The following is a 16,322-nucleotide window of genomic DNA, read 5'->3' on the forward strand; positions in this document are numbered from 1 at the left end:
GTACTTCATCCTAGCTAGGTAGGTTTGCAACCATAGTCCTGGGTTGGATACTACATAACCATTTATCTATCATGTTACATGCATGGTTATAGCTGACTAAACTGTCCTGGATGTAATACTGAATTGTGGTGAACATCCTTAAAGGGTAGGTAGCATAAACGTAACCACATGTAACATGTGGATTTGCATTAGTATACACATCAAAGTCCCAACGCAAAGTTACAACTCACTTTTCTATTTTTGCCAGGTATTACATAAAACCCATCAGAAATCCAAAGAATGGCAAAGTCATGTCGGAAAATGTTTTCCTAGGGTGTGGGAGAGTCAGTGAAATGCAATAGCTATATAGCACGAAAAATCCCTATTACATAGATTCCAGATGTCAGTCAGCTAGCGTGCTAACACTAAGCCAAGGCGGAAAAAGTCACAAAACTCAAATCTCCCTACAGCCTACTTCTTAGATACTTCTCAGAATACATGCCATAAAGTTGACAAAACAAAAAGTAGAACAGACGAGGTACTACACAATTAGCAGGTATGATTTTCTCTTTTGTTTTGAGGCCACGGCAAGAAGGCACCAGAGCCTGTCGTGCTAACGGGTTCCCACTAGATAACACAGCCACAAAGTCTGTGAAGCGCATGAGGATGCTAACGTTAGCCAGCTTGAGCTAGCTACCGAGCTAGCATACGAACTAGGTATCACAGAGTAGATTCTCCATTTGATGTTGAGAAATAGTGCATTGTGGGCAGTTTAGAAGACATCTGGAAATAAGTAAATATGTAATATTTACTTATTTGGTAAATATGGTAAATATGTAATAATCCCAAAACATAACCATTTTTGTAGTTATAGGTAACCAGATCGTGACTATGACTATGTTACTAAGTCTTTGACCACACCGGTGGCAATTTTTGCATGTAAATCTTCTTGGGGCAAACAAAATAATTGTTTTAGATGCATGCCAGCAAAAGACTAAACAATACATTAATTGCACTATAACGGTGACAGTGCCCACAAACTGTTAGGGCCTACATAAAGCTGTCCCAACAGCAGAGCTTTCTTTTCAGCACCATAGTGTGAATCCTTACCACTGCTACACCTGGCTATCAGCAGAGCCTTGTCTGGCAACGAAATAGTTCATTCAGCCTCATATACTGCCTTTTAAAAAAACAGCTGATATGGCTGACTTTCTTAAACAAATGCGGTTTCTACTGACAATTGAGATGTACAAACTACGGCATAAGGGGACAACGAGCGGATAAGAGGCAATTCGTAATTTAGTTTAAGACATTAATGAGCGAGCTAAATATAATTATTTGTTCAGCACTTATGAAATTTATAGCGACAGAATTCAGAACATGGGCCATTCTTACAGTATTCTCCCTGCACACCAAGTCAGAGGCCTAGGATAAATAAAGGGGGCATATACGCAGACAATGAAAGCTCTTACAATATTCAATGATTACATTTCTCTAAAACAGGCTATAGGCTACATGTACACCACCAAGTCAGAACAGTAGGCTAAATGATGAGGGGGAAAGGGACCAAATTATTAGGGTGAGACACATGGGCTAATAACAGCTTACTACACACTTAGTATTACTTTCTTAGCTACAGTATACATATCTCCCTGGCATATTACATAATTTTTGCAGCAGCATACAAAACTGTACATTTTTGGACTCACCTTGTTGTGCTGTGCTCACTTGAACTGGAAGGTGGCGCGGCCGTCCTTGTGGGCAAATTTTGTCATCAAACTTTGTCATAAAAGTCTGGTATTCTCTGGGTTTATGGTGCATTCAAGACAACTGGGAACTCTAAAAAGATAATAAGGTTGAATCATGACGTCAGTCATCTTCAGGTCAAAGCTCTAGAAAGAGGCCAGAGTTCCGAGTTGGAGCTCGTTTTTCTTTTCGAGTTCCCAGTTGTCTTGAACTCACTGAAGTCTGAGATTTCCCAGCTCCGAGTTTCCAGTTGTTTTGAACGAGGCAGAAGTCATGCTGGATTGACAGCATGGCCAATGCCCATGGTGTTGAATGTTTATCCTTTTAAGCTAGGAAGATATACCCTTAAACCCAGACTTGAATCACACGCCCACTCCACTGAATAGCAGGCTAGTGATTTCTTTGCAAATGCTTGCAGTTAGCCTTCCAATCCACTCATTGTTGAATTTGTGGTTTATGTCCAATGGACGATGAGCACCTATACGTTTTATCTATAATTTATCTTCATATCACAAGGATTGAAAAGGATTTGCCAGTAGATTGTTGACATGATTCATGATGATGACTGCTTGTCTAGCTTGCTAGCTAAGATTTTGAAAGTATGCTGACATGATCAGTCCAATCAAAGCTAAGGTAGATATAACGTGATCTGATTTTATCATTTTATCTGTGGCCAATGACCTTGAGCCTTCTTGGATGGGCACTTCTAATGTAACTCTATGGCAGCACCCAAGGGGCTTGAATTTTTGAGCTCTCCCCCTAGATTTTGCGGTGACGTACACTACCGTTCAAAAGTTTGGGGTCACTTAGAAATGTCCTTGTTTTTTAAAAAAAAGCAATTTTTTTGTCCATTAAAATAACATCAAATTGATCAGAAATACAGTGTAGACACTGTTAATGTTGTAAATGATTATTGTAGCTGGAAATGGCTGATTTTTTATGGAATATCTACATAGGCGCACAGAGGCCCATTATCAGCATCCATCACTCCTGTGTTCCAATGGCATGTTGTGTTAGCTAATCCAGGTTTATCATTTTTAAAGGCTAATTGATCATTAGAAAACCCTTTTGCAATTATGTTAGCCCAGTGAAAACTGTTGTTCTGATTAAAGAATCAATAAAACTGGCCTGCTTTAAACTTGTTGAGTATCTGGAGCATCAGCATTTGTAGGTTCAATTCAGGCTCAAAATGGCTAGAAAAAAGACATTTCTTCTGAAACTTGTCAGTCTATTCATGTTCTTAGAAATGAAGGCTATTCCATGTAAGAAATTGCCAAGAAACTGAAGATCTCGTACAACGCTGTGTACTACTCCCTTCACAGAACAGCGCAAACTGTCTCTAACCAGAATAGAAAGAGGAGTGGGAGGCCCCGGTGCACAACTGAGCAAGAGGACAAGTACATTAGAGTGTCTAGTTTGAGAAACAGACCCCTCACAAGTCCTCAACTGGCAGCTTCATTAAATAGTACCCGCACAACATCAGTCTCAACGTCATCAGTGAAGAGGCGACTCCGGGATGCTGACCTTCTAGGCAGAGTTCCTCTGTCCAGTGTTCTTTTGCCCATCTTAATCTTTTCTTTTTATTGGCCAGTCTGAGATATGGCTTTTTCTTTGCAACTCTGCCTAGAAGGCCAGCATCCTGGAGTCGCCTCTTCACTGTTGACGTTGAGACTGGTGTTTTGCTAGAAACAATATTAGATATTTTTTAGCTAAATAGGTGGGGCTCAAAACAGGTGGGGCAGAATAACGGGTCGCCACTGGACCACACTGTGTTGTTACGTTCTTGAGTAAAAACTCTTGCTTCCTACCCTTTAACTGTAGTACTGTATATTACTATTACTATTAGTACAACACGCTCCTGTACTCGTACTATATTTTCCCATCCCAAGGATGTCAAATCCCAATATACTGTATGGTTTGTAATTTAACTGTATCTCCTAGGTTAACATACATGCATATTTCTTGTCAAACCAGTGTACAGTAAAGGAAGAATTGTATAGGCCTACAGTAAATCCATCCAGGTGTAGATGATAAACGACAGGGTAAATGACAGTGCATAACCAGAGCACATCTCTCCATGCCATCAATCCCACTAAAGGAAGGTCAGTCGGCCCTGTATCCGTTCATTATAGTCTAAGTAGTCCGGTTTGCTCCGTTACTTCACAACAAGGAGAACATGAACATGCCTCACCCTCACCTGAAGCAACCCCTTCCCCCCTCCGCCTCACCTGTCCTCGCTCTCTATGTTCCTTCCTCAGCACTCACATCCCTCCTTCCTTAACTCCCTTTCCATCGTCCATGTTTTCCCCTTCATCTACATCCCTTCTCCCATTCCCTACTCTCCATTTCTCCCCCTCACTTACCTCCCCCCTCTCCAATCCCATTCCCTGTTCCCCATCCCTTACCCTGTCCCCCCCCAACCCCACGCTCTCACTCCCATTGCAAATTGTCAAACAAATGAACCCCTTCGCCGGGGACAAATGAGGAGAAATAGTCTTTAAAGAGGACCATTTATTTAAATCCCAACTGACAGGGTGGAATCTGTGATCCCATTTCGCTCCTCCTTGAGAGAAGTAGAGGATGAAGGGGGTTTGCATCGAGCATTTCAAAGCTATTTAAATGAGTAGTCCCAGTGCAACACCGCTAATGTTACAGAGAGAGAGAGAGAGAGAGAGAGAGAGAGAGAGAGAGAGAGAGAGAGAGAGAGAGAGAGAGAGAGAGAGAGAGAGAGAGAGAGAGAAAGAGAGAGCGAGATGGGGGGGCAGAGAGAGAAAGATGGAGAGAGAGATTACGCAGAGGGAAAGCTGAGAGTGAGAGAGACAGACAGAAAGAGAGAGTCTATATTATTTAAAAACTTTTGTGAGTGTTTACTTGCTTTGGCAATGTAAACATGTTTCCCATGCCAATAAAGCCTTTTTGAATTGTATTTAATCTAAACTGAGAAAGAGAGAGAGAGCGAAGTGAGAGAGTGTGTGTGTGTGTGTGTGTGAAAGAGAGAGAGAGAGAGAGAGAGAGCGAGAGAGAGAGAGAAAGATGGAAAGAGATTGCTAAGAGAGAGAGAGAGACGTGGTCTCTTTAGGTTGACATCTATAGAGGAAGAAAGAGACCAAGCTAGAATTACACAGAGAGAAGAGAATCCTCCAATAACTTCTTTAATTCAAGCAGAGACATATCACCATAGCTGTCACTTCGAGGACATACAGTAGACCATCAGAGCTACTAGACCACCTTTTCAATACCTCATTTTGCCTCATTTCATTCCAACTACCGCTCTCAGTGCCTTTCATACACCGGCACTGCCGCAATTTAGTGCCATACCATTACGTTCTGCTCAATCATATGTATATATCATGGTGAATAAGAGTCATATGATATCTGCTTGTCTCATTTTCTGTCTCTTTTTTCCCGATATATTGGTATATCTCCTATCTCTCCTGCTGAAACCCCAACCCAACCACCCATCAAGGCCCCGACAGCCTTGCTGAGGGGAAATGACTTGTGACTAAATGACTGAAACATTACACGTTGTCGGAGGGTTATAAAACATGAATAAAACAGCAGGGGGTTTTATTATGGTCAGGAAATGGTCAAAAGTAGTGCACTATTTAGGGAATAGTGTGCTATTTGGGAGGCACACTAAGCATTTCAACCAGAGATTAAATGAAGAGAGGGAGAAAGGTTATTCTGGTAGCTTTTACATCAGTTCACTCCCTTAAAAGTTTCCCCCTTCAGTTCACAGTATCTTTCTCTACATCACAATATCTTTCTCACTCTCACTCTCTCTACCCTTTCTCCCCTGTCTCTCTAATACTCACTCTTTCTAGCTATCTATCTCGCTTCACCTTCCATACCCCTCCCATTTCTCTCTCTCACCCGCCCCCCTCTCGCTGTCTCTCTCTCTCCCCTGCTGTACCATCATGAAGCTAGGCTCTCACCACTTTAAGGTTCTTTTTTGTCCGTCTAATTTTACCCTTGGGTACGCTTGAGTAGAGTTTATAAGAGCGGCCATAATTTTAAACACTTGTTTCAGGCGCCATTTCTCCCTGGGTTTATAATTTCCTTCGCTTTGCCTTGGTGATGGACTGTTAAAGAAGATGCGGAGAGGAGAGTGAAGCATTCTGGGATGGGAGCGATATGGGATGGCACTACCTCGACATACGAATAAATTGTTGAGGTTCCGCACTCAAAAAAGGGATTTTCAAAGTTCCTTTATGCTATTTTATTCATTAAGGACAAATGAAAAGACAACCATTTGTCTGTTAAACAATCGTCAGTGTACGTGACTACCTCCCCATAACAACTATCTTTCTCTCTCCACCCCAACTAAAGGAAGGACAGGGAGGGGGTCCAGACATACACCAACCCCCCTCCTGAATAGCAACCCTCTAGCTGGATTTTGCTTCAACCTAACCCTAATCTTATACATCTGATTCTACTAATTAGCTGCCCACCATGACCTTGATTAGCTGATTCAGGTGTGTTACAACAGGGAGATACAGTTGAAGTCGGAAGTTTACATACACCTTAGCCAAATACATTTAAACTCAATTTTTCAACATTCCTGATGTTTAATCCCAGTAAAAATTCCCTGTTAGGATCACCTCTTTGTTTTGAAGGATAAATTAAATAATCTGTCTGTAAACAGTTTTTGGAAAAATGACTTGTGTCATGCACAAAGTAGATGTCCTAACTGACTTGCCAAAACTATAGTTTGAAGAAATGTGTGGAGTGGCTGAAAAACTACTTTTAATGACTCCAACATAAGTGTATGTAAACTTCCGACTTCAACTGTAAATACCGGGTAGAAATCCCTGCTCTATTGAAAAACAGCAGAGAGATAGACCTACAGTACTTACCAAACAAAACCCATAAAATGGTGGACCTACAGTATATTTACTGCATGAGTAAGGCTAACCGATAACTGATGGGTTGTTCCATGGGTCAGGTGTTTGATTGTGTTGGACTACACTCTAATAATCCTTCATGTACATTTAGGGTTGGTTTTAGGTTATATTAAATGCTTATTGTACATCTACTGCATGTGTGACGCTAACCAGTGACTCATGGGATTAAGAGGTTGTTCCACTGGTTGTGTTTCATAGACACCATTGGTGCTGGAGTACAGACTAATAAGCCTTAATGTACTGTACATTTAGGGTTGGTATTAGGTTACAGTATATAGATTGGCCACTGTATATCTACTGGTAATGACACTAATTGATGAGGGTCGTGTGTATAGTTTGATAGACCTCATTGGGCGCTGGACTATTAGTCTGATAATCCTTAATGAAGGTTAATCTGTCTGGACAAAGACACATCAGTGTCAGCACAATACAGACAGGAGCGCTAATACAACACAGGAGCGCTAATACAAGTAGTGAATCTCATTGTTCTCTGAACTCTATACTCCCTCCCCATCCCAGTCTGCTAAGTAGTGAATCTCATTGTTCTCTGAACTCTATACTCCCTCCCCATCCCAGTCTGCTAAGTAGTGAATCTCACTGTTCTCTGAACTCTATACTCCCTCCCCATCCCAGTCTGCTAAGTAGTGAATCTCACTGTTCCCTGAACTCTATACTCCCTCCCCATCCCAGTCTGCTAAGAAGTGAATCTCACTGTTCTCTGAACTCTATACTCCCTCCCCATCCCAGTCTGCTAAGTAGTGAATCTCACTGTTCTCTGAACTCTATACTCCCTCCCCATCCCAGTCTGCTAAGTAGTGAATCTCACTGTACGGTACTCCCCCCCCCCCCAGACCAGTCCGCTCATTGAAGATAAATGAATCCTTAATTCGCTGTAATAGCGACAAATGGGCTACAGTTTTAATCCCGTGTTCGGACATGAAAAAATTGGGCGGGAATTGAGCTGGCAACCGGAGGGTTGCTGGATTTCAAAACCTAAATGCCATTGCCTGCCATTGTGCCTCTTGAGCAAGGCACTTAACAACACACAACAACAGCTCCCAGTGCGCCAAATGTGGCAGCCCCCTGCACCTCTCCCAAACAACAAAAAAAGTGTATGTGCTTCTGTATGTATGTGTGTCCTTCTGAGCAGTTGGGTTAAAAACGGAAGTCAAATTTCGTTTGGACCTTGTGTGCAATTAATTGACCAATAAAGTAATCTTCATCTTATCTATAAATCGTTTTAGCTCATGTCCTTTTCTTTCACCCTCTGTTCATTAAACTTGTAGGAATATCAGATGAAACTGACACACAAAAAAAGAAGAGGGAAAAAAATATATCAAAGTATAAAATCCTTAATCCTTGTCATACCATAGGTAGCTACAGGGTTCATCTGATGGTCATGTCTTTGTTGTTGCGGAGCAACACTGTCCCATTATTTCCTTCTTCTATATCTTCTCTATATCTTCCAAATTGGTCCCTATTAGCATGCATTATGTGCTAATTGTACTGTACTGTACAACAGATGCTTGGGGTGAAGAAGGACAGGAGAAGAGCTTATGTTTCATGAGATTAGTATAGAGAGTAGAAGAACAAACTGATAGATTCAAGACACGCAGCAGGCAAAAGTAAAGCATTTCTATTATCTCTTTAAATGTCTCTATGATCCCTAGTGGTACATTGAGATATGTTTCCATAAGGTCAGTGATGTGTTGTTGTTGCCCACTGGTTCTATATAATATTTGCAACACATCAATGATGGGTGGGGGGGGGGGGGGGGGTGTCAGAAGGGAGAGGGAGACTGAGTGGGTGGTATTCTGTCTCCCATTGACTCCCATTGGCATGCAGCCTAGCAGTTAGAACATTGGGCCAGTAACCGAAAAGCTGAGCCGACTAGGTAAAAAATATCTGCCCTTGAGCAAGGCATTTAACCCTAGTTTCTCTCGGGTCACCTTCAATAATGTCTGATCCCATGCCGTGACCCCACTCGCAGAGGGTGTCTCAGGCAACTAGCTCTCACAGTCTCACGTCAGAAACAGACGTTCATCCATGTTTTTCAAACAAATAATTTCAAGATTGTTGCAAACGTCAAATTCCAAAGTGTTTACGTTTAGGCATTAACTCCATATTTTTAAGGTTAGGCTTAAGGTTTGGGATAGACTTAAAACAAAATCTAAAAACTACTTTCTATCGCTGGATTCGAACTTGCAACCTTTGGAGAGGCAGATATAGATGAATCAATAATGGCTGTTGATGCCGAAAAAAAGGCTTTTGATTGTGTTGAATGGCCTTTTCTATTCTAAACATTGGAAACTTTAAACTTTCTAGCTGAATTTTTTTAATTTATAAAACATATTGTGTAAACGTCCTAAAGAAAAATATACACAAATCATACATTATCTGATGAAATTGCTTTAGAAAGGGGCACTAGACTAGGATGTCCCCCCGACCCCCTGACAATTGTAACCGCTTGCAGAAAGAATTAGACAGGATCCAAACATAACAGGTATCAGTATTGGTAAACATGAATATAAACAAAAATTATTTGCAGATGGTCTCCTGATGTACCTGACCAATTTTTAATACTCAAAAATCTCAGGTTATAAAATTTACATGGGAAAAAAGTAAATAATGGTAATATAAGAAAAAAAACTCACAATCTACAGCAATCCTTTATGTGGACCACAAAAAATATGAAATACTTAGGATGCTTAATAAGTGAAAACAAACAACAAATATATAAAGATAACTTTATTCCATTACTCAACAATATGAAAGCAGATCTAGTTACATGGAATATTCTTATCCTAAATCTTACAGTTAGAATGAACCTCTTTAGAATGGCATGGCTGCCAAAGTTTTTATATTCATTTTCGGTAATACCAATTAAAACTAAACGCATAGAAACCGTAAATGACTTGGTATAGGAAATCTATGTATTTCCTAGACAGCATTAAAAAGCAATATTGGGTTGACCAATATTTTCAAATAAATCCAACTTAAAAGTTTTATATCACAAAATGTAAATTAGATTATTTTTTTTCTGTATGCAAAATCTTGCAGTGAGCCTATACAACGGACAATCTCGTAGAAACAAATATAAACTATTGGAACCAAGATATAAAAATAACTGATATTGACACAAGATGGAGGGAGTGTTGGAACATAACAAACAAAATTACAGTTAATGAAAATGTATTCTTAATCCAGTATAAAGTATTGTATAGAATGTATTATACAAGAGACAAAATTCTACAGCACAACGGCAGAGTCATGTCTGAAGTGTAAAACTACTAATGACTCAATAATTCATGCCTTCTGGGAATGTTTCAAAATTAAAAAAGTTATGGGCGGAGTTGGAAAGATCCATGTCAGAGGTACTGCAATGTAAATGTACTTTTAATTTGTCTGTCTGTATATTTGAAGACATGATATATGAGGGTGCAGTGAGATACCCAATTGGTTGGACAATACTCTTCTCATCGATTATCTTTAAAAAACGTATACTCAAAAACTGGAAATCAGCCAATCCTCCGTAGTTCACGCAATGGAAAGGTCAAATGCTTTCTTATCAAAAAATCTAAAGAGAGTGGGCAATGGAGAGAAACAAAATGGTGCAGTTTGAGGCCATGTGGAAGGAAGTAATAAGGGATATACTGTAGGGGTGGGGGCTAGTTGGTCTGACCAGGTGTGATGTATTGATGTTTGTATGTGTATGATAACTAAAGGAATCAGGTAACAGCACTCACTGTTGCCCCTAGTGGCCAGTTTCCACATCATCTCCCGTCCTCAGACATGGATGGACGTCGAATACTGACTTGTATCACGGGTGACCTGGCTGGTCTCAGGAGGAGTGGGATAGACAAAAAACACATTTCCATTTCACCACACACTGTACAGGTTACACACTTGTACATGTGTGAAACAGGACAAATATAAGCTCCCCTTATTTGACCTTTTTGGAAGGATTTAAAGCGAAAGTACAAGTTGTGCACGCTTGATCTTCACTCCACGGGCGAAGGTTGACAAGACGGCGGGCGAGGTCAGGGAGAGGTTGCTTGACTGGCTGCATATGAACACGGCTCCATACGAACAAGTCACTCTGTTTCTCTTTCTATCTCCCTCTCTCTACCTCTATCGCTCTCCCTCTCTCTTTCTACCTCTCTCACCCTCTCCTCTCTCTCTTCTTTCTCTCTCCCTCTCTCTACCGCTCTTCCTCCCTCCTCCTCCCCCACCTCCTCCTCTTCACACCACCAGCCACCACATTATCTCCACTGTCGAATCTTTGACCCTGAACCGAAGAATAGATTGAAAATGTAACACAAGTAGCTAACCCACTGTAAACTCTCCTCTCTCTCCTTTCACAATGTTAGCTGGAGGAGGGGTGTGTCGCCAGCGTGTCAGCCTGTGGCTTGTGCCCACAAGGCCAGCGCCTTCTTCACACCTGTCTACAAGGATAACTTGGCTTGGCACGGGCAAAGCTAATCTGTTGCTAGGCTCAGTCACACTCAATCTCCTAGCGGCGCTTGCTCTCCTCTCGTCTTGTCCTTGAGTGTCTGCTAGCATTGTTAGCTGCTCACCTGCACTACTGCACTCTCTTCTCCTGTCCTTGCATTTGTGACTATGACCCAAATGGCAGCCTATTCCCTATATAGTGCCTATGTACAGTATATATATTGTTTTTACCTCTATTTAGTCCCTATGGGCCCTGGTCAAAAGTAGTGCACTATATAGGGAATATGATGCCATTTGGGACATAGCCTATGTCTGTTGTTAGCATACCTGCTCTAGTGCTCTAGTCCAGGGTTTCTCATGAGCTGTAATCTGCCATTACATTGTGCACAGGAACCTGAAGTCAGAACATGAACCACTAAGTTAGGTAAAGGTATAAAGGAATAGAGGAGGAAGAGATGAGGTGAAAGTTTAAAAGTACTTAATCTAAGGAGGGCATTAGCACAGAGAGAGAGGGATAACGAGAAAATGAGAGAGAGAGCTCGACACCGAGAAAGAGAAATAAAAATGAGAGAGAGAATGGGAGAGAGTGATATGAAGGGGAACAGTGGAGAGGCCTATCAGAGAAAGCTGATGGAAGATGGATTATAATTTGGACGGCACTCGGAACACAAAGAGGGCTGTCTGATATCTAATCAGCTTCCCATTCAGTCGGTGCAAATGGCTCCCAAAAGTGCAATATAGCTCAGTTATTAATCCGCTGTTATCAAACATTTAGAGTTCATTACAGAGACCGCATTGGCCATTGCCAATTCATTTCATTCATTGAAAATGAAATATACTGAAATTGATGGGGATCATTATGTTGCTAATTTGTAATTTGCATCATAATGACGAAGCTGGTTCTCTCTGGATGGCCTGTTGTTGGTGACTATGAATCACTGTGGACTGTCAAAATGTCCTCACATCCCTACTCTACCGTATGTGGGTGAGCTCATCCATGTCATGGTTATGAGTGATTGTTGGTAGGTGCACTGGTTATGAGTTACTCATACAAATAGAATGAAGTGACTGTTGGTAGGTGCACTCAGGTCAGGGGATCTGGAATCTGCTAGCACACCTTGAGGCTGTTTTCATAGTGGCTAATGATATTGATCATACTGTATATTGATGTTAATGCACCTGAGAGAAATCCATTCACTTTCTGTTGTCATTGTGTGAAATCAATAAAGGTGAAAATAAACTTTCATTGTGTTACTTATTTTTGAGTATTTGTCAGAAGTATATAAGCTATGGAATGTCTTCTGTGTGGAATGGTATAGTCTTCCTTGTGTTGGATATGAGCTACTTATAATAACTCCACTTCCTCCTCTCTCTCGCTCTCTCTCTCTCTCCCTCTCTCTCTCTCTGTCCCCTAACCCCCTCCTCTCGCTCTCTCTCTCTCTCCCCCCTAACCCCCTCCACTTCCTCCTCTCTCTTTCTCTCCCCTAACCCCCTTCACTTCCTCCTCTCTCTTTCTCTCCCCTAACCCCCTTTCTCTCTCCCTATCCATATCCCTCTCTCGTCCTCTCCACAGCTAACCCAACAGGTCCGGCGGTGAAGGGCTACCCTGGTCCATCGGAGGGGGTGTTCCGTGAGTCAAGCAGTACCACGGGGATGGTGGTTGGAATCATAGCGGCAGCCGCCCTCTGTATACTCATCCTGCTCTACGCCATGTACAAATACCGCAACCGGGATGAGGGTTCTTACCATGTAGACGAGAGCCGTAACTACATCAGTAACACATCGCAGTCCAACGGGACGGTGGTGAAGGAGAAACCTCCGAACGCCGCCAAGACTTCCTCTAAGAACAAGAAGAATAAAGACAAGGAGTACTACGTGTGATCCTTACTGTCTCTGGTCGTCACCACTGGCCCCTCGCAAAGATTGGACCAATTATTCAAACTTTTTATGACTCAAAAAGACGAATCCGGAGATCGGAAGACCAATAAAAAGTGTATAATAACGAACAAACAAAAATTAAACAAAAACAACAAAAGAACATTTAGTCTTTCATTTTATCTAAGACATGGTGGGTGGTGGTATACTGGAAAGTGAAAAGGAGTAAAAAACGAAACATCTTCCTTTAGATTCTTCTACCCAAGCACACTGGACTATAAGAAATAGCACCAGGGAGATGGCGGTACTGTACTGGACTATACTAATGATAAGAAAGAGTGTCTCAACCTTATGGCAAGCTGCAGAATAATCAGATAATCAACCGAAGTACCTATACATCATGGATCAACAAACAAACTAACCAATTAACGCCATCTGTGACTTGTTCTGTTTATTACCAGGATATTGGTTAGCCAATATCTCACTCTCGAAGTTTGAGTTAAATGTGAGAGGAGAGATATACAATTGAGAAATATACAATATTACAACAACAAACTCCAATGTTTTCATGTTATCATTTACATATCCTGTCTTTGTGTTTGCTGGGATCTTTACGAGAAAATACATAAAACACAAAACGCATAAATAAGGTACATAAAGAAAACCCAACTCCAAACATTTCCAACAACGGATGACGAGTGAAAGAAAAGAGATCATGGGAAGGCAAGGCAACAGTAAAGAAGGAAGTGAAAGGATAAAGATGGTACGTTTGTTTGAGGAATCAGCCAAAGTATTTGCACTTTTTATAGTGGCAGTAATGGCCCAAAACAGACTAATATAAAAAATGGCCGCCCGATCTGTTAACAGTGCAAAGACAAAAGGGCCTACGATTAATCTTGATCTTGAAAGACTTATGTCAAGTTCTATTCAAGATTCATCTTTGCCAGTTAAGAATTCTGGACGACTTGGTTTTCAACATCAGTGTGGAATCTAAGGCAATGTGTTTAACAGAATTCTGGAAGGAGAAGTCGGAACGTTCTGAACGCGATCATTCTGATACTGGAACTCCATGCACGCAAAACGTATCTTATTACAGTTACAGTACATATGTTTATATACAGTACAACCACATCTATATGTGCTTTCTGGACTGTGACAAAGTGGTGTTTTATAGCCTGTTGTATAGATGACCACGCAAACTATATCTGCTCCTCCTCCAACCATTTTTGGAATAAAAAAAAGAATAAGAAAATTACAAAAATACAAAATTAAATGTTATTAAGTGTTGCTAGATATAGAAGATTTTACGATGACATCGATCCGCAATGCCATTTTTGGGGGGGATTATTTAATTATTCATTCCGCCTTTATACATGTGTTCCTGTTGAGTTTTTATACAAATGCCAACCTGATCTAATAGATATATTAACCCGGCCCAGTAGTAACCTGACTTGGTCCTCAAACTCTACAAAGCAATGATAATAGTGTACAGCAGAGGCATGGCATGATGATGACATGCAGGATGAGGTAACGTCTCCAGGGTTTCACTGCCTTTCTCCCCATTCCCGCCCCCTCCCAATTGCTGGGGCAATAACAGTAACAGACTGCCTTCCTCCCGATACCTGCCCGCCAAACTAAACCTAGCTACTTGAGAATGAAGACCTATATTCCGAATGATGATGATGATGATGTATGTGTTTCCAAGTGGTCCTATAATATGATTGTCCAGTGTACGCTTGGGCTGATGGAAACAATCTGAAGAAGAAATAAGACAAAGAAGCAACCATTTCAACCGTTTGTGTGTTTGTACTGTCATTCTAATGTCAATTCTATTCTGCTTTCCTGACGACCTGATGTACTTGGAATGAGTATGAGGAGAACTACTATGACCTATAAATAATGATGATTATGAATTCTTCCTTGTTTGTTTGTTTCTTTTGTTTATTTCTACCTGTGGTATTTTTTTCTACGGTATTTTATGTTCAAATTGTGACTATTTCTTTATTATTGAAATCAAAGTAAAATTTATTATGGGAAAAAATAGTTTTGAAAAATTAAATGAATAAATGAAATAAAATATTACCTAAGTGAACTTCAGTTGAGGAAATTCATTAAACTAATGTGTGGGTGCTACGGTAAGATCATTGTGAAGTGAGAAATGTGTATTGTTAATTACTAAATGGTTAATTGGTTTACCTTTCTGTTTATTTTTCTTTGTTATGTTTATTGTATTCATGTCAATTCTCTTCATTTCCTAGAATGATCTGTACATTTTATCCTAGATATAACTACTTAGCTAAATTATACACTACTTTATTAATCCATTCATTCAATAACTAGCAAAAAAACATATATGCTGTACACTGAGTGCCAACTACCAAGTTTAGATCACATTTGTAGTTGGCATACTTGTAGTTAATAATGGCCAATAAAACCTATGGGAGCTATAGCATGCCTGTGTCCCAAATGGCACCCTATTCCCTTTATAGTGGGGAGCCCTATTCCCATAGTAGTGCACTACTGTATATAGGGAATAGGGCTCCTCACTATAAATGGAATAGTGTCCCATTTGAGAAGACCAGAACATATCTCTCCTGCATAGAGAACACAAAGGGAATGCACTTCAAGGTTAAGGAGACAACACCTCTATGCTGGCCCCCTGGGAAGTAAATAGATATAGCTTGTTATGGAGACAGGAGAAGGGGAATGTCACATGTAACTCACATGTAACATGTAGTATAGAGCTTTCAGTTACACTTTCTGACCAATACATTGTCTGACCTGACACATATAAAAAAACACCCCTATCTATTGGACTGTACATATTGTATTCATATTCTGGAATGCATGCGCCTCCCAGTGTGTCTGACTTTTATGTTATTTGAAAACAACCTCACAGAATTGTTCATTGATCAGTCACCAGTGTAACTCAGAAATCCTCCACTCCTTCCCTCCTCACAGATAGGCTAGCTAAATTAGCAATTTCATACACTGTTATATGATTACAGAATGCATTAGGAGCACATACAGTACAACACATAATATGTATGTGTGAAATTGTTGTGCATGCTAAAACCTAAGTACATTATACACCCCCTGGCTGGAAGATGGAAAGATTACTTCAACAGATAACGTGACGTGACCAAATATATTTGAATCTACTGCTATGAAGAAGCTAAAAAAACGCCAGAGGGAATCAGATTCCCTGCAGATCCTGAATCAGATACGGAACCCTGTGAGTCCTTGCTGTCTCAGTGTCTCAGAACATGCAACCCATGAAGAGGCCTCCATGTTAACCTGGCAGGGATCAATAAAGTTACTGATGTGAGGATACTGTAATGACGAGATAGTCTTGTATCCGCCCTA

General features: G+C 40.7%; 1 protein-coding gene across 26 annotated transcripts in view; it reads left to right on the forward strand.

Moving 5' to 3' along the window:
- Nucleotides 1-15,048, forward strand: part of LOC139580539 (neurexin-1a-like) — a 605,221-nt gene extending 590,173 nt beyond the window's left edge. For all 26 annotated transcript variants that reach the window (XM_071409319.1, XM_071409321.1, XM_071409331.1 and 23 more), the window contains one exon: nt 12,655-15,048. In XM_071409319.1, coding sequence (XP_071265420.1) covers nt 12,655-12,962 — 308 coding nt within the window. In that variant the 3' untranslated portion in view covers nt 12,963-15,048. The remainder of the gene's footprint in view (nt 1-12,654) is intronic.
- The last annotated feature ends 1,274 nt before the right edge of the window (nt 15,049-16,322 follow it).

Source organism: Salvelinus alpinus, chromosome 7 (assembly GCF_045679555.1).
Source record: "Salvelinus alpinus chromosome 7, SLU_Salpinus.1, whole genome shotgun sequence".
Taxonomy (NCBI): domain Eukaryota; kingdom Metazoa; phylum Chordata; class Actinopteri; order Salmoniformes; family Salmonidae; genus Salvelinus; species Salvelinus alpinus.